The sequence below is a fragment of the Hyaena hyaena genome, unplaced genomic scaffold (genome assembly GCF_003009895.1).
Source record: "Hyaena hyaena isolate Hyena2069 unplaced genomic scaffold, ASM300989v1 scaffold_9, whole genome shotgun sequence".
Classification (NCBI taxonomy): domain Eukaryota; kingdom Metazoa; phylum Chordata; class Mammalia; order Carnivora; family Hyaenidae; genus Hyaena; species Hyaena hyaena.
Genome location: NW_024080641.1, coordinates 1,976,439 through 2,003,087, shown reverse-complemented (window position 1 = coordinate 2,003,087; position 26,649 = coordinate 1,976,439). Strand labels below are relative to the sequence as shown.

At 51.4% G+C, this 26,649-nt stretch overlaps 1 protein-coding gene across 4 annotated transcripts; it reads right to left on the bottom strand.

Moving 5' to 3' along the window:
* Nucleotides 1–5: 5 nt before the first annotated feature.
* Nucleotides 6–26,105, bottom strand: PLEKHA4 (pleckstrin homology domain containing A4). Of its 4 annotated transcripts, none has more exons than XM_039249490.1 (20): nucleotides 25,865–26,100; nucleotides 25,324–25,461; nucleotides 24,126–24,233; nucleotides 21,461–21,533; nucleotides 21,244–21,344; nucleotides 20,993–21,102; nucleotides 20,172–20,387; nucleotides 19,523–19,802; nucleotides 18,822–18,893; nucleotides 17,326–17,373; nucleotides 17,100–17,180; nucleotides 16,793–16,942; nucleotides 15,425–15,523; nucleotides 12,952–13,092; nucleotides 11,782–11,881; nucleotides 11,632–11,708; nucleotides 2,289–2,450; nucleotides 1,499–1,557; nucleotides 1,033–1,145; nucleotides 6–461 (listed from the first exon to the last, which is right to left on the bottom strand). In XM_039249490.1, the coding sequence occupies exons 2-20, from the start codon at nucleotides 25,402–25,404 to the stop codon at nucleotides 193–195; spliced, it is 2,340 nt and encodes a 779-aa protein (XP_039105421.1). In that variant the 5' UTR covers nucleotides 25,405–25,461; nucleotides 25,865–26,100; the 3' UTR covers nucleotides 6–192. The 4 variants fall into 4 exon arrangements, with proteins under 4 accessions (XP_039105421.1, XP_039105416.1, XP_039105424.1 ...); XM_039249485.1 differs by having other exon boundaries at nucleotides 25,324–25,410; XM_039249501.1 differs by having other exon boundaries at nucleotides 376–461; nucleotides 1,033–1,113; nucleotides 25,324–25,410; nucleotides 25,865–26,105.
* Between the last annotated feature and the right edge of the window lie 544 nt (nucleotides 26,106–26,649).

The window sequence follows — 26,649 nt, the reverse complement described above, 5'->3', positions numbered from 1 at the left end:
TTGACTAGAAGTTCAACGTTTTAATCCGAATTTGGACAAGTATTGGGAAAAATCAAACTTCGGCCATATAAACTCCTCCCTGGGCCTCCACGGGGGCCAGACCACGCCCCCACGGCGCCCTGAGTGGCTCCAGATTTCCAGGAGGTGCCTCCAGGCCACGCCCTCACGCTCCGATTGGCTGCGGCGCCTAGGTCAGAAGCTGGACTGCAGCAGGGTGACCCGCAGAGGCCACGCCCCCTCCTCTAGGGTCAGGGCGGGAGGGGCGGTCCCGGATTCCCACGTGGGCTCCCAAGAGGCGGGGCCTGCGCCACGCCCACCACCTCGGTGGGAGCACCCTGCAGAGCTGGAATTACTGGAATTAGCCACTGGAGATCTCGGGGGCGAGGTCACCTGGGGAGTGGGTTCTGACGGAGGCGGTGGCGCCGGGGGAAGAGGGTCTCCTCGGGAGTCCAAATTTCCACCTGGATAGCACGAGTGGGGGATGAGAATGGCAAACTTTGGGACACAGGAGTCCGGACCCCTAGGCCTTTCCTTTCAGACCCTGGAGTCCAGTCCCCACCCCTTCCTCCCTCAGACCCACAGGTCTGGCCCCATCCACCTCCTCCCCCAGACCCAGGAGTCCTGAAACCCTGTCCCCTCCTTCCTGGGATCTGGAACTTCTGAGCCCTCAACTTTCTTCATCAAGACCAAGGATTCCCTTGGGGCGGCTGGGTGGCCCAGTAGATTAAGCGGCCGATTTCGGCTCAGCTCATGATCTCACAGTTGCGTGGTTTCCAGCCCCGCATCGGGCTCTGTGCTGACAGCTCGGAGCCTGGAGCCCTACTTTGGATTCTGTGTCTCCCTCTCTCTCTGCCCCTTCACACTTTGTCTCTCTCTCTTTCTCAAAAATAAACAAACATTGAAAAAAAAAAAAAGACAAAGACAAAGGATTCCCAGCAGCCTCAGACCCCTCCCCACCTGGACCAAAGATTCCAGGCTCTGGCTGCCTCTTCCCCAAGACCCAAGAGTCCAAGACCCCCAGCCCCTCCTCACCTGTCATCATTCTGTGCCATTGCGACGCCTCAGTGGCCAGAGCTTGAGAGAGGCTGAGGACTCTCTCCCGGTGACCTTCGGCTGTTGGCAAATAAGGGGCGATGGTCCTTGGACTGGAAACAAAGAGATTTGCGGGGGGGCATCTAACCACAGCGCCACGCGGGTCCTTCTGGGAGTTGTAGTCCCTAGCACGTGTCTCTAAAGGGCTTCAAACAGGGCTTGCATTATGGGATTTGTAGACTATTCCCCCCTAAGTTTCACTTGCTTTCCTAACGCAGAAGCAGAGTTTCGTCTCGATCCAGTTCTGCCGTCTGGGAAACTCCAGTTCTCACTGTGGATCCTGGCCTTTCTGATGCCCCGGGAGCCCAAGCATCTCTCAAAGCCCCTGCAGTCTGTACCTTAGTACTCAAGAGACAACAGCCTTGGGCAAGCTGCATTTCTGCTACTTCCCTTCCCAGTTCCTCACCTGCTCCAGGATCCAGAGCTTCTGAGCCATTTGGGGGCCCCTGAGTGTCCCTGGAAAGGCTGTAAAGGAATTGCGGCATTACAGTTCCTCACCTGGAAGTCCCCACGGTCGGATTTTGAGTATGAAATGAAGGGGCTCAGAGAGGGAATGAAATTGCCTCCTGAGGCACTAACAGCAAGGGTTAAAAAGACAAGGCCAGAAACAGGCCCTCCAAATTCACAGTTTATGCCTCGTAACGGATTAGCTGAGGCTAATTAGTTCGTCCCCTCTAAAACTAACTAGACACAGAGATAAACCTCTGGTGTTCAGCTGAGACGCCTTCTGATTACAAGCACAATCCCAGCAGTAAAATCACCCGCCTAGGACTTGTCTAATTCCTCCTAGGAAAGTCTCACACATCATGCTGAGACTCTGTGATCTTCCACTCGCTTGGGAATGCTCTCCCCTTGTCAACAGTATGAATACAATCATTTCCTTACTCGCTCACTTTATTTCTCCCTTGGATCACGCAGAGTAACTAAAACAGAAAAGCTGGACCCATGCTCCAGACCTGTGACCCCCATTCTGAAGGAAGAATGACACTGATGAAGAGAAGCTGTCTCTGCCTCCCCTCATCCCCACCCCGTTAGGGGAGCCATCGCATCGGCACACAGATCAGGGGTGAGTCTGGAAACCCAGTTCTGGGTAAAGAGGTAGTGGAAATCCCCATTTTACAGAGAAGGAAATCGAGGCTCAAACTAGAAGCAGAGGATCCATTACCACCCCACCTCGCACCCTCCGTTCCCCTCACTCTTTGTTCTGTGTCAGGCTGGCGTCTGGCCGGGGACAGTGTCCTCCCCAGGGTGAGGCGCCGGGGGGAAGCAGGGCGAGGGAGAGGCCGTCCAAACTCCTGGTTTCTGCGCATTCTCTCCATCTGCTCCTGGGCACTCATCCGAGGCCGGGCGAGGGGCCCCTGGGGAGACGAGGAACACCTGAGGCCCAGCCTTGCTGCTCCCCTAAATCTCTTCCCTGAGCCTCTTGGCCTCCAGTCTCACCCTCTACCATGAAGTTCACTGCCAGATGCAGAGCAGTCTTCCTGCACCCAGAGCTGACTCGGTCCTCCGGTGGCGCCGAGCACCCTCAGGATGTTTAAGGGCCAACCCACCTCTCTGGCTTCAATTCCATCAGCTGCCCTGTTTGAATCCAAACCCCCAGCCCGCCAAGCACCCACACTTCCTGGACATATCCAGCTTTTTTTTTTTTTTTTTAATATTTTAACATTGTTTTATTTATATGTTTACTTATTTTATTTTTATTTATTTCTAGGAGAGAGAGAGAGAGAGACAGCGTGAGCAGGGGAGGGTCAGAGAGAGAGGGAGACACAGACTCCGAAATAGGCTCCAGGCTTTGAGCTGGCAGTCAGCACAGAGCCCGATGCGGGGCTCGAACCTACAAACCGCGAGATCATGACCTAAGCGAAAGTCAGACGCTTAACCGACTAAGCCACCTAGGCGTCCCTATGTTTACTTATTTTTGAGAGAGAGACAGAGTGTGAGCGGGGGAGAGGCAGAGAGAGAGACACAGAATGCGAAGCAGGCTCCAGGCTTGGAGTAGTCAGCACAGAGCCTGATGTGGGGCTTGAACTCATGAACTATGAGATCATGACCTGAGCTGAAGTCAGATGCTTAACTGACTAAGCCACCTAGGCGCCCCCGTACCCAGCTTTTTGGCTCTAGTAGTCCAGATTCTGGGTTGTTTATGATGAGAAACAACTATTATTATTATTGTTATTATTATTATTAGTCTTTATTTTTGACAGAGAAGCAGAGTACACGTAGGGGAGGAATAGAGAGAGAGGGAGACACAGAACCCGAAGCAGGCTCTAGGGCTCTGAGACATCAGCACAGAGCCTGACGCAGGGCTCGAACTCACGAACCTCATGTTTATGACCTGAGCTGAGGTCAGACGCTTAACCGACTGAGCCCCCCAGGTGCCCTGAGAAACAACTCTTGAGTCAGCTTAGACACAACAGAAGGAAGAATGAGATGTATTTAAACAATTTTTTTTTAATGTTTATTTTGAGAGAGAGAGTGAACAAGTGGGGGAAGGGCCAGAGAGGAGAAGAATCCCAAGCAGGTTCCGTGCTGTCAGTGCAGAGCCCAGCACGGGGCTCGATCCCATGAACCATGAGATCACGATTGGAGCTGAAACCAAGAGTCAGATGCTCAACCGAGTGAACCACCCAGGCGCTCCAAGAAGGAGATGCATTAACTAAATCGTCAAGAGGGTCAATTTGGTGGGGCGCCTGGGTGGCTCAGTCGGTTAAGTGTCCAACTTCAGCTCAGGTCATGATCTCCTGGTTCGTGGGTTCGAGCCCCGCGTCGGGCTCTGTGCTGACAGCTAGCTCAGAGCCTGGAGACTGTCTTTGGATTCTGTATCTCTCTCTCTCTCTGACCCTCCCCTGCTCGCGCTGTCTCTCTCTGACTCTCAAAAATAAATAAAAAACATTTTTAAAAATTATTAAAAAAAAAAAAAAAAAGAGGATCGATTTGGGTTGGCCTTTGAAAGGACTTGGTGAGCTCTCTCTGGCCCAAACCAGACACCACCCGCACTGAGAGAATCCCACGTGATAACACGTCATCCCCCGCAAGGAACCACCAGAAGCTAGGATGGGGGCCTCCAGCAGATCCTGGCAGCTTCAGAGGGCGCAAGACCCTGCTCACACCTTGATCATGGACTTCTAGCCTGAAGAACTTAAAACGCAAGAGGACAGAGATAAATCAAAGAGGTTGGGGGGAAGTGCACTAAAAAGAAACCAGAAGTCTGGAGAGAACCCCAAGGGTGTGGCCAGACAACACCCGTTTTGCTAAGAGATTAGGCATGTGACGTGTGGATCCAGGAAACCATCTCAGCGGGGACGCTGCCAGCTTGAACCAGAGGGGACAGAGAGGGGCCCAGATGCAGGAAGGCTGTCAGACTGCTCGGCTGCTCTGGGCAGGAAACAGGCCGACAGGGCTCTCCAGCTACACACACGTGCTCCCCTTCAGGAAAGGGGGCCGTGGGGACACGGACACGCACACGGAGCATGCCACGTGATGGCTGGTGTTCTCCTGCCACCCGTCAAGGGACTGGGAGGTGCCTGGAAAAGACCCTTCCTTGGTGCCTTCGGGCCCTGGTGACAACGCCCTGATTTTGGACTCGAAGACCATGAATGTATGGCTTAAGCAAACAAACACATAAGCCAACAAACAAAATCAGAGGGAAGAAAACTCTCAGCAGCAGCCTCTGGCTAGAAAATTCTAGGGAGAAGGGGCACCTGGGTAGCTCAGGTCATGATCTCACAGTTTATGGGTTTGAGCCCTGCATTGGGCGCTGTGCTCCCAGCATGGAGCCTGCTTGGGATTCTCTCTCTCTCTCTCTCTCTCTCTCTCTCTACCTCCCTCCCTCCCCTGCTCAGGTGCTCTCTCTCAAAATAAATAGACATTAAAAAACTCGGGGCGCCTGGGTGGCTTAGTCGGTTAAGCGTCCGACTTTCGCTTAGGTCATGATGTCGCGGTTCGTGGGTTTGAGCCCCGCGTCGGGCTCTGTGCTGACTGCCAGCTCGGAGCCTAGAGCCTATTTCAGAGTCTGTATCTCCCTCTCTCTTTGACCCTCCCCGGCTCACGCTGTCTCTCTCTCTCTCTCTCTCCTAGAAATAAATAAAATTAAAAAAAAAAAAAAACAAACAAACAGAAGAACATAGCCCAAATAGGCAGGTAATTTTAGCCACTTACACACAGCCTGCCTGCTTTGAGTACTCCAGGGGACAGTGCCCAAAGCCAACAGCTGCTAGCCACAGATAAGATAAAAACTCGTAGCTAGGAAAGACCCCAGGCGGCTGCTGCCCTCAGGAGGTCTCTGACCCCAACACGCCATCCATCGGGGGCTTCTGGGCCTGTGGCCTCCAGGCAGTGACCTCTGGAGTGTCCCATCCTGTGAGGCACTTCTCCCACAGGCCATACTGCCCCAGGGTGGGCCAAATACAGCTCAATACAGCTCGTGGGCACTACTACCACCCACTGATCCTGGATCCTGTCCTTTTCCTTGAGCGCCTCTGCAATCGTTAGAACTCACGACGGACAGCACCCCTGGGCTCTTGGCGGCCACAGCCCCCAGAACCACGTGTTTGGGGTGAGGGAGGAGCACCTCCCCCAAAGATCAGCAGTGTTCCAGGGAGCGCCACCAGGCTCTACGCCCTGTACGCGCACCACTGAGAATCGCGCAGTTCCTCTCCTCCTATGGAATGACTCACTGTTTGGAACCCACGATGGTTAAATAAGCACCGGAAAGGCTTTTAAATGTTTGATGGAGTGATGGCCCCTCAACCAACCAAGCTTCGGAAACGCGGCCAATCGGTGATGGCCAATCAGCTACAGACACACATTTCTGGCGGCTCAGGGTTCAATTCCTAAACAACTCACTTCCGGAAGTCCACCTCATTTCTGAAGTCCCCGCTGTCTGACACCAGCTCTCTGCTTCACTTGGGGGCACTGTGTCGTCCAAGAATAGGTCTGTCTTGCTTAAACAAGTACTAAATGCAGCTTTGTCTCCAAAGCTTTTCTCTTTCCACATCACCTCCATGCTTTTGCGTACAGAGCCTGTACCCTTTGTTTGGGGCACCATTTTCTGCCTGGACGAACCTTTTGTTCATTCATCCCAACTCAGCTAACCTACCCTTTAAAACAATTTATTTTGAAGTAATCTGTACACCCAACGTGGGGCCTCGAACTCACAATCCCAAGATCAAGAGTCACGTGCTCTACCAAGTGACCCAGTCTGGAGCGCGGACTTCCCTAGCCTTTTTCTTTCTTTCTTTCTTTCTTTTTTTTTTTAATGTTTTATTAAACTTTAAACATCTCTGAGAGACAGAGAGAGAGAGAGAGAGAGAGTGAGAGCAGGGGAGGGTCAGAGAGAGAGGGAGACACAGAATCTGAAGCAGGCTCCAGGCTCTGAGCGGTCAGCACAGAGCCCGATGCGGGGCTTGAACCCATGAACCGTGAGATGATGACCTGAGCTGAAGATGGACGCTTAACTGACTGAGCCACCCAGGCGCCCCTTCCCTAGCCCTTAAAAGGCTTCCCAAAGGGGCACCTAGGGGGCTGGGTCGGTTAAGCCTCCAACTTAGGCTCGAGGCCACAATCTCACGGCTGGTGAGTTCCAGCCCCATATGGAACTCTGCTGTCAGCATAGAGCCTGCTTCGGATCCTCTGTCTCTCCCTCTGTCCCTCCCTGACTCATTCTCTCTCTCTCTCAAAACTCAGTCACTTGAGCGACTGACAATTTTGGCTCAGATCATGATCTCACAGGTAATGAGATGGAGCCCCGTGTTGGGCTCTGTGCTGGGTGCAGAGCCTGCTTGGGACTCTCTCTCTCTCTCTCCCTCTCTCTGCCCCTCCCACGCTGGCGCCTCTGCTCCCTCTCTCAACATAAACTTAAAAAGAAAAGAAAAGAAAAAAAAGAAGTATCTGTGACTTCTAAGAGCTCAGAAGAAAAATGCCAGCACGGACTTAGGGCTCAGAGGATGTTTAAAATGGCCCTCCAGGGGCGCCCTGGGTGGTGAATTCAGTCCGAAGACGGGGCGCCTCTGATCTCGAGATGGTGAGTTCGAGGCCCATGTTGGGGGTGGAGAGGACTAAAAAAAATAAATAAGTAAAACTAAAAAAATAATAATAATAAAATAAAATGACCCCGTAGATGAAAAATAAAGGACCTCCGGGGCACCTGGGTGGCTTAGTCGGTTAAGCGTCTGACTTTCGCTTAGGTCATGATCTCGTGGTTCGTGGGTTCGAGCCCCGCGTCGGGCTCTGTGCTGACTGCCAGCTCAGAGCCTGGAGCCTGTTTCAGAGTCTGTGACTCCCTCTCTCTCTGACCCTCCCCTGCTCACGCTGTCTCTCTCTCTCTCTCCTAGAAATAAACAAAACATTAAAAAAATAATTAAAAAAAAAAAAAAAGAAAGAAAAAGAAAGGACCTCCTTGTCCCAAAGCCCTCGAGCAACCACATCTGGTGTCTGGTGAGATGATGCCAGACCTTGCTGTTCCTGCCCACAGAGATCAGGTGCACCCAGGAGCCCCCCGCTGGGCCCTGGCAGGGGGGACATTCATTACTATGCAGTTCAGAGATTCAAGGGGATTATCTCAATGACTTCGGACATTGGGCCACAGGGGAATAACGCCCCACAGGAGAAAAGATGAAACGAGTATAATCAGTTGTCAGGCAGCAAGAATCCCTAAGCCCTTCGAGGGTCCTTCTAGCTGGATCAAGAATCAAACTGACACCAGATATATTGAGCGGAAAAATCCAAATGTAACGGCGTATACACGGGGAGCCCATACGGACGTGCAAATTCCAAAGGCTGTCAGGCAAAATGAGGTGTGGATGTCATTCTGGACCGAGGTGAAGCAGGTAGGGGCCTGGGGACTTTAGAGGGATGGGATGCACATCACAGGGCGATGAGAAGAGTAGGTGTTGGGTAATTAGATGGTTGTCCTGCTGTTCAGATGAGTCACTCAGATAAAATTTATCGCAGCCAATAAGCCTTCTTCTGGGAAAGAGCTCCGATTTAGATTCTTCTGTGTAGTTAAGGGAGGGACCAGCATTTCTCTTGGGCCCCCAGGGTCTCGATTGCCTTCAGCTCAGAATAATCTTCATGCCAAGTGGCCCATCTTGGGGCGCCCAGGTGGCTTGGCCGGTTGGGCGACTGAGTTCAGCTCAGGTCAGGATCTCACAGTTCGTGAGTTTGAGCCCCACGACTGGCTCTGTCCTGACAGCTCTGAGCCTGCTTCAGATTCTGTGCTCCTTCTCTCTCTCTGCCTCTCCCCCACTCATGCTCTGTCTCTGTCTCTCAAAATTGAATAAATGTTAAAAATTTTTTTTAAAAAAGGTGGCGCATCTTGGGGAGGCCTGCCCTCAGCCCCTACACAGCTCACTGCAGGCCTTCAACAGTGTATATTTATTAATGACCAAGAGATTCCAACCGATTTGCTCAATTAAAAGGAAACTTCCCAGAGGTGCCTGGGTAGCTCGGTTGGTTAAGCGTCCAGCTTCAGCTCAGGTCGTGATCTCAAGGTTTGGGAGTTCGAGCCCCGCGTCAGGGTCTCTGCTGTCAGCGCAGAGCCCACTTGGGATCCTCTGCCTCCCTCTCCCTCTGCCCCTCCCCTGCTCATGGGCACACTCACTCTCTCTCTCAAAAATAAACAAACATTTAAAAAGGAGAGAATTGGGGTGTCTGGGTGGCTCAGTCAGTTAAGTACCTGACTTCAGCTCAGATAATGATCTTGGGTTCATGGGTTCGAGGCCCAAGTTGGACTCTGTGCTGACAGCTCAGAGCCTGGAGCCTGCTTGGCATTCTGTGTCTCCCTCTCTTTGCCCCTCCCCCGCTCATGCTCTGTCTCTGTCTCTCAAAAATAAATAAATGTTTGGGACGCTTGGGTGGCTCAGTCAGTTAAGCAATGGACTTTGGCTCAGGTCATGATCTCCTAGTTTGTGGGTTTGAGCCCCGAGTGGGCCTCAGCAGTGATGGCTTAGAACCTGGAGCCTGCTTCAGAATCTGTGTCTCCCTCTCTCTCTGCCCTTCCCTCGCTCGTATTCTGTCTCTGTCTCAAAACTAAATAAACATTAAAATTCAATAATAAGCAAATGTTAAAAAATAATAAAATAATAAAATAGAATGAAAAAATAAAAACAACAAAGAAACAAAAACCCACGAGACTGCCCAGTCAAGACCCTTTGTTAAGAAATAGAGGACATAGCAAGGCACTCTACCAAGGTCACTTGCCTCATCCCAGGAAGCCCCACTCCTGGCCCTGCCTCAGAGGCCCATCTGTACCTTGATGATGATGTTGATGGCTTGACCCATGACCCCTGTCGTCAGAGCCCAAGATGTCGTGAGCCAGCAGACGTCACGAGCCTTTACTGCTTGCGAACACCCTGGTACTTGGCCTCATTTGTGCCTGGATGTGTGACATGATATTGTACTAAACCTTCTCCTCAGAAAGAAAAAGTGCCTGGTATTTATTCTTTTTTAAAAAAGAATTTTAATGTTTTATTTATTTCTGAGGGGGAGAGAGAGAGAGATAGCGTGAGCAGGGGAGGGTCATAGAGAGAGGGAGACAGAATGTGAAGCAGGCTCCAGGCTCTGAGCTGTCAGCACAGAGCTTGATGCCGGGCTCGAGCCCATGAACCGTGAGATCATGACTTAAGCCGAAGTCGACTGAGCCACCCAGGCGCCCCAAAAAGTGCCTGGTGTTTATAATCAATTTTTATTCCACTGAGTTGATCATTCAGTTGTTCACTGCTGTATTTTTAAACACTTGACATTTCAATTCAGACGTTATTTATAAACTAAATCCCGTTTAAGTATGAATATTCATACATTTTGCTAGAGAAATGTAATGTGTCTGATTAAGGGTGATGTCGCCGGAGGTTTTATACATGTATCATATTACCAGCCTGGAATTTGCATTATGAATTACATCCGGTCGGAAGAGTTCTGGATAAAGTTTGCAGATCGGTGTAACTAGAATCTACCTGCCTCTCAACATCTCCACTCCTTCTAACCCAGGGGAAATTACCGCCACCCTCACTGGGTCGGGCCCCCTGCGCTCGCCCTACGGCTTGTTCCCCGCACGGCCGTCAGGGGGCGCCCGCTCTCGCTTTGGGCAGCTCGGAACCCTCCAGGGCTCAGGGCTCACCTACAGCCACAGGACGACGCATGCGCAATGCACACATCACCATCGCTCCTGTCCTCTCCCCCCTCTCCCGTCGCTCGCTCGCTCGCTTACTAGGCTCCAGCCACACGGACTTTTTACCTTTACCTCTTTAAGCACTTATAAGGTATAAAATACTGTACAGTAAATTGATTATTATCTGCCTCTTCTCACTAGGATGTCAGACTCACGGGAAGGATATTTTTTTCCTCGTTCTGTTCACGTTTGTGCCCTCAGTGCCTGAACAGCTCTGTGCAAAAGAACTTTCTGTGATGGTCCCGGTGTTCTGTATCTGCTCTGTCCAACCGGGTAGCCTCTGGCCAAGTGTGGCTCCCAAGAACTTGAAATGCAGTGAGAGTGAGTGAATTTTTTTTTACTTCATTTTAATTCATGTTTTTAAAGATTTTATTTTTAAGCAATCTCTACACCCACCATGGGGCTCGACCTCACAACCCCGAGATCAAGAGTCACAGGCTTCACTGACTGAGCTAGCCAGCACCCCTCGTTTTAATTCATTTATTTCTTTTTTATTTTTTTTTAAGTGTTTATGTATTTATTTTTGAGAGAGGAAGAGGAGGAGGGGCAGAGAAAGAGGGAGAGAGAGAATCCCAAGCAGGCTCTGTGCAGTCAATGCAAAGCCTGATGTGGGGCTCGAACTCACGAACCACGTGAGATCATGACCTGAGCCAAAATCAAGAGTCAGATGCTTAACAGACTGAGCTACCCAGGTGCTCCACATTTGAAATCATTTAAATTTAAATAATCACATATGGCTACTGGCTACCTTATTGGACAGCCAAGGGGATATTTAATAAATATTTGTTGAATGAATGAATGAATGAATGAAATACTACATCTAGGCACTAGATGGCCATTCACCTAGTTTGAATTCTCACATCGGCTCTAGGCGGTAGGCACTTCTATGAGCTCCATTTTGCAGATGAGAACATAGAGGCAGAGAGGTTTAATAACTGACCCAAAGTCACACAGCTTAGAAGCAGCAGAGACAGGGGCGCTTGGGTGGCTCAGTCGGTAAAGCATCTGACCTCGGCTCAGGTCATGATCTCACGGTTCGTGGGTTTGAGCCCCTATCGGGCTCTGGGCTGACAGCTGGCTCAGAGCCTGGAGGCTGTTTCAGGTTCTGTGTCTCCCTCTCTCTCTGACCCTCTCCTGCTCACGCTGTCTCTCTCTTTCTCTCTCTCTCAGAAATAACTAAAAAACATGTTTTAAAAAAAGAAGAAGAAAAAGAAGCAGAGCCAGAATTCAACCCCAACCCTCAACAAATCTCTCTCTCTGCTCTGGGGTGGGGCCCTAGAACTCCTTTCTCGCAGCTATTTCCCCAGAGTTAGGGATGGTCAGGTTATAAAGGGTTACAAGATGGACCTGAGGAGGCCGGCCGGACTGCCTACCTTGGTTCCTGGCTGTGGGGAAGCAGGGCGGCGGCTCTCAGGGCTGGAGGCGCGGGCGGCCCCTGGAGATCCGAGACCTGGGAGGATGGAACGGGACCTGGTGAAGACAGGAAACGCCAAGCGAGTCCCACCCGGGGCCAGGACACTCACCTGAGCGGGGGCTGGGGAGGTCTCTGTCGCCCCCGGGGGGCCGCCCCCAGTCAGCCTCAGGGGACCTGGATGAGCTCAGCTCCAAGGACTCAGGCAGGCTCTGGAGCGGTCAGGAAAGGACAGTAATGCTTATCGTTGTCATGGTTACCTTTCCAGGCACTCAGCCATCAAGACACAGGAGGAGGAGTTAAGAGGGAAAACCAGGGGCCAGATGTTCTAATTTCAAATCTCAGCTCTGCCATCTATGAGCTGTGCAACCTTATGGAAGTTACTTTACCTCTCTGGGCCATATTTCAGCTTTGAATTCATCTCTGGAGCTCGAACCCATACACAGAAGGCACTTGGAACAGTGCCTGGCACACAGCAAGGCATTTTAAGCGCAAGGTCTTATAACGACTATACATCTGGAGCTCTGATAAGCACTTTAGTTGCATTATCTTATTGAATCCACTCCATAAACCTGTAAGGTGGCAATTATTGTCCCTATTTAACCTATAGGGAGGGGTGCCTGGGCGGCTCAGCAGGTTAAGGGTCTGACTTGGGTTCAGGTCACGATCTCCTGGTTCATGAGTTTGAGCCCCATGTAGGGACCTCTGCTGTTAGCACAGAACCTGCTTCAGATCCTCTGTCTCCCTCTCTCTCTCTGCCCTTCCCCGGCTCACACACTCTCTCTCAAAAATAAACATTAAAAAAAAAAAGTATGGGGAAACTAAGGTTCAGAGAATGAAGTCACCGGCTGGTATCACAGAGATAGAGTTCGGGGTGCCTGGGTGGCTCAGTCGGTTGAGTGTCTGACTCTTGATCATGGTTCATAATAAATGTGTCCCTGGGAGAAAACCACCCTTGGTTTGTAACATTTTGCTGATTTCTGTGGTGCAAATACTCCCACCATGGTCAATTTCAAGCACCATGATGCCAGCACTGAATATGGAATTGGAGTTGAGGTGCACACAGTTGGCTCTCGGGAGGTGTGGGGAGCTGGCCCCAGCACACCACTGGACAGTGGTCACAATATAACAAAGAAACAAAGGCTTCCAGAGCCTGGATACTTGCCTGGGGTTGGTTAGCTGAGAGAAAGAAAGGAAGAGAGAAAAAGGTGAGTGGGTGATGAGATGGGCCAGGGCAGATGGGACAGGAAGCTGGGGATGGGGAAAGGCTTGTGAGTCTCACCTCCCTCTCTGAGGACTCCTCAACTTGCAGTGCGGGGGATGGGGAGTCAGGTTCAGCATTGTGGGGTGGCTTCTGGGGGCCCCCCAGCCCTGCCAGCGTGTCTTCTACCATCCATAGTTGTTGTTGAGCTGATGCTCTGTCCTGTGGGGAGGAAAGACAGTCCACTGTCTTTCCAGTCAGACTGGACATTCTCTTGTCTTAGTCCTACAGCTTTGTTCTTAGAGGTTGCCTTGGCTACTCTTCGTCTTTTGCCCTTACAGATACAATTTAGAGTCAGTTTGTCAATCTCTACACAGAAACCTCCCAGATTTGTACTGGGATTGTAAATCTCCACTGGGGAAATCAATGTGGGGAGGCTGTATCTTTATATTATGGTATCTTTCCTATCCACGAACATGGTATACCTCTTCATTTATATAGGTCTTCTTTAATTTCTCTCGATGTTTTGTGGCTTTCAGAATAGATGTCTTGCCTATCTTTCATTAGATTTCATCCTGGATATTTAATTTATGTCGATTACAAACACTACTGTTTATAAACATTCTCTAGTCGTTTGGTACTAACATACAGGAAGACAGCTGATTTATGCATATTATCCTTGCATTCAGTGACTTTGATAAATTTGTTTGTTCTAATAGCTTATCCGAGACTATTTTGGATTTTCTACATATCTACAGGCATGTCATCTATAAATAAAAATAGATTTACTTTTTTTCTCTGGTCCTTGTACCTTTATTTCGTAGAATTTTACTGTGTAGGACCATTGGTACAATCTTCACTAGAACTGGTAATAGTAGACACCCTTGTCTTATTCCACATATCAGGGGGAGAGTTAATATTTCACTGCCACCTATGTTTGCTGGAGGTTTATTATAGATGCATAATCAGATTAAGGAAGTTCCCTTTGATTCCTATTTTGCTGAGAGTTTCTATCATCAATGGATGTTAAACATAGTCAAATGTTTTTCCTGCATTTTTTGAGATGATCATGTGGCTTGTCTCCTTTTTACAAAAATGTGGTGAAATACATGGAGTAATTTTCAAGTGTTAAATTAACCTTGAATTCCTACAATAAACCTAATTTGGTTCTTTGCATATACTACTGGTGCCCAGTGATTTTTAACACCAATGTGGAGGGGGATTAGCAGTGAGAGTGGATTTCAGGAAGAAGGGGGAAGGGTTTAACATGCAGACAGCAGCGCGTAAAGCTGTGAATATGCATTTAAGACAAGAAGTAAACATTTTAAACTAAAGATATATGGTCTAGAAACTTGATTATTAGGCTTACAATGAAGAAGGAGGGTGGGGGGTGAGCCTGGCTGGCTCAATTGAAGGAACACGTGAGTTCAAGCCCCATGTTGGGTGTAGAGATTACTTAAAAATAAAATGTTTAGGGGCCCCTAAAAAGCCACAGAGGGCAGCTCAGTCAGTTAAGCATCCGACTCTTGATTTCAGCTCAGGTCATGATCTCGTGGTCTGTGAGATCCAGTCCCGTGTGGGGCTCTGCACTAACAGTTCAGAGCCTGCTTGGGATTCTCTCCCTCCCTCTCTCTGCCTTTCCCCTACTCGTGCTTTATATCTCTCTCAAAATAAATAAATAAACATTTAAAAAAAAATAGGGCGATCTGGGTGGCTCAGTCAGTTGAGCATCTGACTTTGGCTCAGGTCATGATCTCATGGTTCATGAGTTCAAGCCCCACATCGGGCTCGCTGCTTTAAGCACAGAGCCTGCTTCACGTCCTCTGTACCCTTCTCTCTGCCCCTCCCCCGCTTGTATTCTCTCCCTCAAAAATAAAAATAAACTTTAAAAAAATAATTAAAAATAAAAATAAATAAAATCTTTAAAAAAAAAAAAGAATGAAGAAGTGGGTCTGAAGCTAAGCAAGGGGGCTTATACTTCAGAAGTAGAACTTGAACCAGGGCGCTTGGGGGGGTCAGTTGGTTGAGTGTCTGACTTCGGCTCAGCTCATGATCTCAGGATTTGTGGGTTCAAGCTCTGCATCGTGCTCTGTGCTGACAGCTCAGATCCTGGAGCCTGCTTCCGATTCTGTGTCTCCCTCTCTCTCTGCCCCTCCCTTGCTCACACTCTGTCTCTCTCAAAAATAAACATTAAAAAGAGAAGAAGAAATGGAACTTGAACCAAGGGACTAGATCTGGAAATAAATCCCAGGGGATAAATAAAACAGCAAAAGCCAGGACACGGGATATGGCAAGGCTCAGGGGTGAAATTCTGAATTGGAGGACAGGGCTTCAAAATTAGAGGAGAGATTTAGAACCAGGGGAGAGAATGATTCCAAACTTGAAGGTATGTCTTAAATCTAAGGGCAGGGTCTTAACTACAACAAAAGGTTAAAAAGGAAAGGATGGACAGGGAGGAGTTTGAAATGAAGTAGGAGGGGCTTACATGCCTAAAGGGTTTCCATGGCAACGGGGAGTAGAGGGTGGAGTTTGGGGTCCTGGGACAGGGGTATACCTGGGGGGAGCCAAGGTGCAGCAGGTACTCCAGGGTCTCTCGCAAGGTGCCCAGTTCCTGTTCCAGGCTGTTGTACGTGTCCCAAACCCGCTCTCGCTCCTCAGGTCCCAAAAACGGGGAAACACGGGGTTAGTATGCGCACGCACCAGATCTTTCCCCACTCCGATTCTTCCCACCTGGGAGGAGGAGGAAGGGAGGCCTGGTCCCTGGTACCCGGATGGGGGGAGAGGACATACATGGACTACAATTCCCAAGAGCCCCTTTGCTCAGACCACTTGGATTCCCCAGAGTCTATAGGGAACCTGCCGTTCCAATGAACCCGCGAGCATAGACAAATAACAGATTTCCCTAAATTCTCTGATTATCTCTGAACTCCCCTAGGGTGGCAGAGTCTACACATCTGATAAATTCTTGGGACAGTCAAGACAGAGAGAGAGACTCCCAGAGTCTCTAAGCACCTCCAGGAGAGAATCATCATCACCATCATCATCATCACCATCATCACAGCTAATATTTATTTATCAGGCACTTACCATGTACGAGGCCCTGTTCTTAGCTCTCATTTAATTCTTGTAAGGTAGGTATTATTAATGTCCCCATTTTACAGATAACAATCATTATAGCTAACATTTAAATATTTCTTACCATAGACCAGGTCCCTAACTTTTAAATATCCACATGTATATGATATATAAATGATATATATCCACATGATACATAAATATACAAAATATATATTACAATAGATCATATAAGTATTAGTCACTCATTTATACATGTATATTATACAATATGTATGTATAAATATATACACATGTATGAAACTTTTACAACGACCATATGTACTAAATACTATTTTTATCATTTCGAGTTTGTATAAGAGGCATCTGAGGGGCTGCCTGAGTGGCTCAGCCAGTTAAGCGTGTGACTCTTGATTTCGGTTCAGGTCATGATCTCCCTGTTTGTGAGATTGAGCCCCATGTCAGGCTCTGTGCTGGGTGGGGAACCTGTTTAAGATTCTCTCTCTCTCCCTCTCTCTGTATACTCCTTCTCTCTCTCTCTCTCTCTCTCTCTAAAAAAGAGGAAGGGGGAATCTAAGGCCCAGCGGGGTTCAGTAACTTTCCTAAGGTCAGACAGCAGGAGCTAAGATTCAAAACTATGAAGCCCATGTCAAATTCACCTTCTCAAACCACTAACTTAAGTCTCCTGTTTCCTGGCTGCTCCCTCGCCCTCCAAGACCGTCAGGATGACTGGTTTCAATCATGGGAAGAGGGGAACTGTCACAAACCACCTTCCCATGAGCCTCTGCTGGCAGGTCCCCTTCACTGATGGCCTCCTGGGAGGCCACGCCCCTTCCCATAGGCTCACCTGGGTCAGGTGACAGAGAGCGGCCCTCACACTGACCAGTCGGTCCTGCAGGAGGCGCTGGCGGCCCCAGGCCCGCCCTGGAGCCGCCGCCTCCCTGGTCGTTTGGCTCAGCTGCTGCCGGGTCAATTCCAAGGCCGCCTCCAGCTGCTCCTGCACCGAGACGGAAGGTGGTTAGACTTCTGACTCCACATTCAGCCCCCGGGGAGAGAGCAACGGTGTCCTCCCCCATCCTGGGGCACACTGGGGACAGGGAAGGGAGAGCCAGGTGGGGAGGCTGAGTATCCCTCGCTATTTCAGGGCCTCCTACCTTCTCCTCTTGCCTCTGGTCTATCTCCTCCTGTAACCTCCTCAGGAGCCGGTCCTGTCCACACAGCTTGGTCAACAGAGTCTGGACAGAGGAGAACAGAAGCTATTCATGGGCCAGATCTGGCTCCTCCCCTGTCCTCCCTGCGGCGCCCCCCCCCCCCCCGCATCTACAGCATTCTCTCCCCACCTTTGAGAATCCGGCAGGGGTGGGGTCAGGGAGAACTTACATCTGTCTCCAAGCTTTGGTGAAAAGTTGAGTCTAGGGGGGGCCCCGGCTGAGGAGAAGAAGAGCCAGGGGTCACACGGACAGACAGGACTTTATTGTAACTCAGAGCTGAATCGAGCCCTGTTTCTACTGACAGACACCCTTCTCCTTCTCCTCATTAGCTTTGTTCCAAGCTTCAGCAAACCGCAGCCAACCAACTACCAGATTCTTGGCTTTAGGGAGATCCAATGGGCTCTGTTACCAAATAGCTGTAGCGATGTTATAACTTGGGGAGGAAATGTAGACATTTCTTCTTTATTTAAAAACTTTTTTTTATGTTTATTTATTTTTGAGAGAGAGAGAGACACGATGCAAGCAGGGGAGTGGCAGAGAGAGAGGGAGACACAGAATCCGAAGTGGGCTCCAGGCTCTGAGCTGTCAGCACAGAGCCTGAGTTGGGGCTCGAACCCACGAACCATGAGATCATGACCTGAGCCGAAGTCGGACGCTCAACCGACTGACCCCCCCAGGCTCCTCACAGACATTTCTTTTACAAGAGAAAATAAAATAAGGATGCTCACTACCACTGTTACAGTTTCACACAGTATTAGAGATCTTGACCGAGGCCATAAGAAAAGAAAAAGGAAACAAAACACAGTGTAAGCTTGGAAGGAGAAAGATGAAACCACCATTATTTACAGATGAAATGCTCATTACCCAGAGAAACCAACAAAATCAAAGAGTGATTAGAATAAGGGAATTTGGGAGCGCCTGGCTGGCTCAGTTGGTGGAGCATATGACCCTTGATCTTGGGGTTTGTGAGTTTGAGCCCCACGATGGGTGAAGAGATCACTTTAAAAAAATCTTAACAGGCGCCTGGATGGCTCAGTCAGTTAAGTGTCCGACTTCGGCTTAGGTCATGATCTCACGGTTTGTGGGTTCGAGCCCCACATCAGGCTCTGGACTGAGAGACAGCTTAGAGCCTGGAGACTGCTTTGGATTCTGTGTCTCCCTCTTTCTCTGCCCTCCTCCCACTCATGCTCTGTTTCTCTCTGTCTCAGTAATAAATAAACATTAAAAAATTTTAAAAAATAAAAAAAATCTTAAAAAAAAAAAGAGAGAGAGAGAGAATTCAGTCCGAGGAGAAAGATGAAGTCCCAAACTCCAATCGTATATCTTTATCCCATCCATAACTAGAAAACATAATTTAAAAAAAGAGAAAAAGATACCATTCAAGTAGCTATAAAAACTATCAGGAATTTAGGAATTGCCTTAACTAAGAGCACACAAGGTCCCTACGGAAGAAAATTTTAAACTCAAATAAAAACCTGGAAGATGAAATGCATGAGCGGAGAGATATTCTATATGCCTGCCTCCCCGTTGGCACCAGTCGTAGGAAATTTATAGAAGAGTCTGCCAAGGGACCTTGAAATACCCAGTCTTCTCCATGACGTTCTCCATGGCAAAGAAAGCACGGAAGGGGGTTCTAGCAGATTCAAGGGGCTCCAGGTCACCTACCAATAATACCATGGACGCCCGGGTCCCGGGAGCTCTCGGGGGTAGCTGGAGATACGTGGAGCCAGAGGAGGCCTGGGAGGAATATTGAAATTGTTTAGAAATTGGCATGTTTTCATAACACATATTAGAGTGGACGTGTCCAGAACTGATGTGACTTAGGAGACTCATTGAGGTTCAGCACTGAGCCCCACAACTTTCTCAACTACCTGTTCTCCAGCGATGTGCCACCGTGGGGACACGTAGGATAAGAACTGGAGACGAGCCTGGCAAAACAGCCCGGGGCCGAAAGCAGTTGGAATCTACTCTTTCTCACCTTTTTGGTCAACTGTGGGTATTCTGGGCTACAATCCCAAGATGCTCAGAGAAAAATAGCAAGTGAACATCTTGGAAAGATAAAGTGGAGACACAAGACAGATGCAATCCACGCTACTTCTCCAAGCAATGTCTGGGAGGACAGTGTTTGGAACTACAATCCCCATAATACTTACGGGGTAACGGCCAGAGACCAGCCTGAAAAGACAGCCCTCAGGGCTGATGGGAGATGAAGTTCACTTTCCCCCTCACATCTGAACCCAGCTGTGATTATGCTGAACCACAATCCCCATGATGCCCAGGAGGCCGTGGCTGGCCAACCAGCCCAGCAAGACAGCCCGTAGCCATATGGGAAATGTAGTCCCCCTCCCCGTTACCTCCCTGCTCACCTGTGTTCTGGCCTCCTGACTCCAGTGCTGGGGACTCCTGGGGGGTCTCCCTCCCCCAGCCTCAGAGGAAGGTCCTCTCCGGGGAGTGGGGGGCCTAGAGAGTGTCTGGCGCTGGGGCCCCCAATCCAGGGCAGGCCGGACATCGATGCGACTCAGAGGAGTATGGGGTCTGGCAAGAGGTGCTATGTCGCCGGAGGTTGGAGGGGGTCTGCGGGCAGGAGCAGAACGGGGCCGGGGGAGGCTCAGTGGGGACGGAGGGCGAGAGAGGGGTGTGAATAGGCTGTTGGGAGGAGAGAATAGGGGAACTAGGTCAACTACAGCCCCCTCACCCCACGACCCACCCAGTCATCCTCCGGTGCGCATCTCCTCCCAGTGTGTCTCACGGTCCCTCTAGAGTAAAACCCCCCTGTTAACCAGATCATGAATATTTTCCCCTTTTGTGGCTCCTCCTTAGCACGTGCCGCCTATGAGTCCTACTCCGTGAGAACTCCAGTAACTCCTACCTACTCAAGGACGAAAGCTCTAAGCCTTATTACCTGGAAGCAGTCCCAGTCCCCACCCTTCTCTTAGGCCACGCCCCCAAACCCCACCCCTACCCCCCCATGCTCAGCCCTGTAAAACCTTCCGGTCCCAGACTCCCTCGACTCACTCGGGGCTCCGAGTCCTCCGGATCGGAAGTCCAGACTGGAGGTCGGCTGTGGGACTGGGAGTGAGCAGCCCGGGTCGTGCGCGACCTCTGGAGAGCCGAGCCACCTCTGGGGATTCTAAACCGTGCCTCTCTTCCCGGCTGCTCACCTCCGGGGGGCCACCGGGGCCGCCGGGGCCCTCTCCAGCCTGGGGACGTGCAGGTGACCTGGGTCGCCCACTAAGTGGGTACAGAAAAAGACATCAGTCCTTTGTGCCTCATAACAACCCTTATTTCCATTTCACGGAGGAGCACGCGGGAACATACACAGAATAAAGCGAAGGTGGTGCAGTGTAAATCATTGTTCCCATTTTGCAGATGGGAAAACTGAGGCCCCCAACTGTAGAAGTGACTAGAGCGGAGCGGCGGCGGTACAAGGTCCATCCGGGTGTCTGGACCCAATGTCCCAGATTATGGGTCTCCAGCTTGAAACTGGGGGCAGGGTGGGGCAGAGTAGGTCTTTTTATATTTGACATTGTTTAAGTGGCAGCCTTAGGGATGGAGACTTCTGAGGGAGCCAACCGGGGACTCCCGGAATATTGATGGGTGTGGGGGAGGTGGCAGTTGGAGGGGGTGGGTGTGAACCAAATGGTGGGCGGAGTCTAGAGGAAAAGGACTTTGCTGATTGGAGGAGACGAATTTCTCCGGAAGTGGGACCCGAAGGGCGGAGTCTCCTTAGCTACAAGACAAGTGATTGGACGTTCACGAGGCAGCGCCTAAAGGGGCGGGGCTGGGGACGATTAGATGGACTCAGAAGCAAGGAGGAGGTCAGGGCCTATGCTCACCAGTCGTCCCCCTCTGCGCGAGAGGCCCGGCCCAGCGCCCTCAGCCAGCCCCGCAGGTCCTCCAGCGTGTCGGCGGCCAGGACGTACGTCCTCATGCCTGGGTGCTCAGCCTGCGGGGAAAGACAGCTGGGACCTGGACGCTGGCGACCTCTGAAAAGGAGGACGCCACGCACCCAGGTCAAGACTTTTAACTCCAATGATGGCTGCTCCAATGACTGCCCCCATTGCCTAGCGCCTTAGTGACCACTCACGGTGAAGGTGAAGCGCCGCCCTCGGAGGGCTCCCGGCCCATCTGGCCTGATGCTGTAGCTTGGCAGCAGGACGCTGCCCAGGACGCTCTCCTCGCGGCTGTCTGCAGAAGAGGGGCTGGGGTCAGGGATCACACAGGGATCTGGAGGCCATGAGCCTAGAGGAAAGGGAGGGTGTTGGGGGGGGACCCGTCCACCCCACGCCAGCCAGGGCACCGACCCTTGTAATAGAAGAGGCAATGGCCGGAGAGGACGAACCAGCGGCGTTTCCAGAGCCGCAGCCCGGAGCTGTCCTGGGGGAAACAGAGCAGGAGGGGCGGCCTGAGCAGAGGGGAAGTAGGGAGAGGAAATGCGGGAATGGAGACAGCGGCACCTGGGGACGGGAACCCACAGAGAGGAGAGCAAGGGAAACATGCTTGATGCAATAGACTGAGATGGAGAGCAGGAAGCCAGAGTGTAGTGGCCGAACGACCATGGACTCTGGACGCAGTCAGACCTGAGTTTGGCTCCTAGCTCCACCCCTCTCGAACTATGCCATCAGACTCGTCATTTCCTGGCTGGGACACTTGTGTGCTCTCATCTGTCAACTGGGGATTGTGAAGTTCCTGGAAGGCTGGAATGGGATACTATACGACACGCGGGCAGGCATTTCACATGCCAAGACTCGGTCTGATGATTGTGGAGTCGCAGGCACAGAGAGGCCAGGATGGTGGCATCGAGCCATGCCCCTAATCCTGCATCTCCCCCGCTCCTCTGCCAGAATTACCCCATCTCCAATCTCCTGCCCCTCTTCTCCCCTTCAATCTGTTCCCACAGAAGCCAGCATGATCTTTCAAAATTAGAAGTCAGATTGGGGGAGTCCCCTGCTCAAAACAGAGCTTACCGTCACACCTAGAATAAACCTCAAATTACTTACCCCCTCTCTCTCTCTCTTTTTTTTTTTTTTTTTTAATGTAGGCTTCACACCCAGTGCAAAGCCCAACTTGGGGCTTGAACTCCCAACCCTGAGATCAAGACTTGAGCTGATATCAAGAGCCGGGCGCTTGGGGCGTTAAGTGTCTGACTCCTGGTTTCGGCTTAGGTCACGATCTCGCAGTTCGTGGGTTCGTGAGTTCAAGCCCTGCGTCGGGCTCTGCACTGACAGTGCGAAGCCTGCTTGGGATTCTCTCTCTCTCCCTCCCTCTCTGCCCTTCCCCCGCTCATGCACTCTCCGTAAATAAACAAATAAATAAAATTACCTAAAAAGTACATGTAAATAAAAGAGACAGATGCTTAATTGACTGAACCACCTAGGCGCCCCTCGCTACCCTCTTTTACAGGCTGGCAGGGAATCTCAAACGTTGTCCTGCGTACGAATCACCAGGAAGGCTTGTTACATTACAGATTCCCGGGTCCCATCCCCACAGTTCCTGAGTCAGTAGATCTAGGGTTGGTGGGAGCTGACAATGCATTTCCAACAAGTTCCTGGTGCTGCTGATGCTACTGGTCAGGGACCCCTTTGAATTCCATCGACTTTAACCCCCAGCTGGCTCCAAACACCAAGCTTTGGCCTGCTGCAAGGCCTTTCGCTTTCGGATTCCCTTTGCCTCCAGATCTTAACATGATCGGCTCCTTCATGTCACTTAGTCTTCAACTCAAATGTCATCTCAGAGACGCCTTCCCTGACCAAGAGTCAAACAGTGCTCTCATCCCTCTGACATCCTTATTTATTTTTAATTTTTTAAATGTTCATTTTATTTTTTGAGAGAGAGAGAGGCAGAGCGCGAGTGTGGGAGGAAAAGAGAGAGAGGGAGACAGAATCCAAAGCAGGCTGCAGGCTCTGAGCCATCAGCACAGAGCCCAACGTGGGGCTCGAACTCACAAATCGCGAGATCATGACCCAAGATGAAGTTGGCGTTTAAACGACTGAGCCACCCAGGCACACTGGTTTTTATTTACTTTTGAGAGAGAGAGAGAGAGAGAGAGAGAGAGAGAGAGACCTGGGGAGGGGCAGAGAGAGAAGGCGACAGAGAATCCAAAGCAGGCTCTGCACTGACACCAGAGAGCCCAATGCAGGGTTCGAACTCAGGAACTGTGAGATCATGACCTGAGCCTAAGCTAAATGCTTAACAAACTGAGCCACCCAGGCGCCCCCTTCTGTCACTTTTCAGCACATTCTCCTGTGTTGTTTTTTCACAGCAATTCCTACCATCTGAAATATGCTAATGTATTACCCATCCCTGCCTCGCCCCATCTTAAGCATGCTATAGATGCTTGCTTGTCTTATCTGGGCTTGGCACCTTGTAAACATTCAGGAAGTGGTCGCTGAGTGAATGAATGGGTGCGTGGAACAATGTCAGAAAAAGGGGAGAAGATTGTTAGAAAAAAGCCGAGGGGTGGGGCGCCTGGGTTAAGTGTCCGATTTCAGCTCAGGTCATGATCTCAAGGGCTCGCTGCTGCCTGCACAAGCTAGCTTTGGAGCCTCTGCCCTCCCCCCCCCCCCCCCCCCCGCCTCTCTCCCACTTGCAGTCTCTTGCGCAAAAACAAATAAATTTTTTTTAAAACATTTTTTTAAATATTTTTATTTATTTCTAGGAAAGAGAGAGAGAGAGACAGCGTGAGCAGGGGAGGGTCAGAGAGAGAGGGAGTCACAGACTCTGAAATAGGTTCCAGGCTCTGAGCTGGCAGTCAGCACAGAGCCCGACGCAGGGCTCGAACCCACGAACCGCGAGATCATGACCTAAGCGAAAGTCGGACGCTTAACCGACTAAGCCACCCAGGTGCCCCCAAATAAATATTTTTTAAATAAAAGAAAAACAAACCACATTTGGAGACTTGGAAGAAGAGAAACAGGGGACAGCCTCTAGCATCACTGGGTGTCCTTTCCCTCCCCCCGCTCACCTCACCTGCTTATGAAGCCAGCCTCGGATGTGCACCGGGAGGTTGGGGTCCCTTCTGAGTGCATTGCCTCTCTTCCCGAAGGCGTGCACCTTGCTCACGGCCCGGGTAGGCTTCTGAGGAGAGAAGGAGGGCAGATACGAATTGGGCCTCGGACGGGCTTGGGGAGGAGGCGCACTGGGATGCGGGAACCCGTGGCTCACCCTCCGCTGCCCTTAGAAACCAAGCCGAGGAGGGAACTGAATTCTGAGGTCAGAATTGGATGTGCACGTTACGGAGCTCACAGACACTTTTAATGGGCGGACGGAGCTGTTTGGGGAAAAGGAAGAGACTACTGGCGGATGGGGAAGGAATTTGGGGATCACGCGTCTCACGGAGCCAGAGAAGTAGTACAGTCCATGGGATCTGAATGGGAGGTCCTCATGATCAGGAAAGACCTCCATGCGGAGTCCCTGGTGATGGGTCAGCTGAATGGAAGGATGTCTCAGTGCCAGGGAGTGACATCCCTTAGCAACCATGTCCAGAAGAGAGAGGACTCCAAATCCCTCTCTCCCAATAGGAGAGGAGCCCCCTCTCCCATTCACACCGGCATCTCCGGCATCCATAGCCCCCTGTAGCCTGCCTTGGGGATGGCACTGAATTGGGACTGAATCTCTAGATTCTGAACTTGGCAAAGTGGAAATGAGTGAAGAGAATGGCCGAGGACAAGGAAATGAGTAGGAAATGAGTGTCGTCACTGAACTTGGGGCTGGGGCCATGACTTGGGACGCAACTATCTCAGCCCTCTTGAGAAAGGTCCTTTCCTTATCCAGAACCGGGTAGACTGGATGGTTCCTGAACTGGGTAGATTGGATGCCCGGGGTTAGGACAGGGAGTTCTCGGTCCCCGTCAAGGGTAGCCACCGCCCGAATTTCTGGGGGGGAGCCTCGTGGCTGGGGAGTAGCCTTAATTTAGCAACCAGAGTAAAGTGGGATTGTTACTCTGGCTTTGAATTGGCAGAACGGGAGGGGTGGAGACAGCTGGGAGCGGCTCTGAATTCCTAGCTGGGGCTAGTGGGCAACGGGGGACCTTCCTCGGTGTGGCTGAGGATCCTTGCTCCTAACAACAGGGGTCCCTCGAGCTGGCGCGGAACCGGGGCTGGGGAACCCGAGGACTCGGCAGCCCAGAGCCCCGCCCACCTCCCCGGCCCCTCCAAGAAGCTCAGACCTTGGTGCTCAGGCTGCGCAGCGAGGAGACGGTGGAGACGCTGGCCAGGCTGAGGCTGCTCCGGGGTCTGCCCTCCTCCATCGAGGGCTTGCGGAGAGAAAGAAAGGGGCTGTGTGCGCGTCTCTGCAGCTGACCCGGCTGGGGACAGAGACGGGGTCAGGGGCTCGCAGGTCGGAGGAGGCTGAGGAGAATGCGCCTGTTGTGTGGGGACTGGGGGGCTGGGGGAGGCCCTGGCCCGGGACTGCATACCAAGAGCGATGCCAAGAGAGGTGGGCGGCACTGGCAGCTCCCGGGAGGGGGGCAGCCGTCTGGCGCCCAAGACAGAGAATAGGGGCTCCTTTATTCTTGCCCCCGCCCAGCACTCTCGCCAGGAATTTGACCCTCTGTGCTTAGGGAGCCCCCATTCCTTGCCTCTTCGCGGCTGCCCCAAGCTACCTGTCTCCAGCCCTCCCACACGCACCCCCAGGCCATCCCTGCCAAGCCCTGGGACCCCAGGAATGCACATCCAGGAAGTCCCTCCCAGGCCAGCCAGGGAACTTACCAGCTCTGGGGTCCCAGGGATGGGGGTAACGAGGTGCTGGAGCACCCAGCTGCTGTCTCTTGGGTGCTGCCTCTCAGACCTGTCTGCCTTCTCACCTGCTCGCTCATTCAGTTTTTGGTTTGTGTCTCTTCTGGTCACTCTTCCCTTTTTTTTTTTTTTTTTTTTTTTTTTTAGAGCGTCTCTGTCTCTGGCCTCACCTTGTCTCTGTTTCTAATCTGTCTCTTCCAGTTTCTCTCTCTGGCTCATTATCTCCCCTGCCCGCCCGCTCCCCGCCCCCCCCCCCAGCACTTTCTCTTCCAGTCTTTCTGTTTCTGTTCCAGATCTTTTTTTCTCTGACTCAGTCTCTTTTCCTTAGATCTCCCTCTCGTTCTCTCCCTCTCTCTCTCTCTCGCTCACACTCGAGCTCTTCCTCTTCTCTGTCTCCGTCCCCACCGCCGCTGTTTCCTTCTCTCCTTGATTCCCCTTCTTTCTTCCTCCCTCTCCGACTCTCTTTCCTCCTCGCTGGTCGGCCAGCCGCCCACGCTGCTGTCTCCCCTTCCAATCCCGGCTGACCCCGCCCCTCTTGCCCCCCCGCACCCCCCCCGCCCGCCTGACCCCTGGCTCGGCTGCCCCCACCGCTGAGGGGAGGGGCTGCCCCCTCCCCACCCCGCCCTTGACTCCTGGGTCCCCGCTGGGCCGGGATTCCTAACTGTTTGGAGAGGAGGAGCTGTGGCTTGGACTCCAGCGTCCCAGTGGGCTGGTCCTGCCCATCCTGCTCAGGACCTGGGTCACTGGCACCCTGGAGG

Coding starts and splice junctions, on each gene's coding strand:
- PLEKHA4 (XM_039249490.1), bottom strand. CDS start 25,404: ATGGAGGAGGGCAGACCCCGGAGCAGCCTCAGCCTGGCCAGCGTCTCC. Junction 21,103..21,243: donor GGCGGCGCTTCACCTTCACC/GTGAGTGGTCAC, acceptor CTTTCCCCGCAG/GCTGAGCACCCAGGCATGAG. Junction 15,524..16,792: donor CTCTCTGTCACCTGACCCAG/GTGAGCCTATGG, acceptor TTGGGACCTGAG/GAGCGAGAGCGGGTTTGGGA.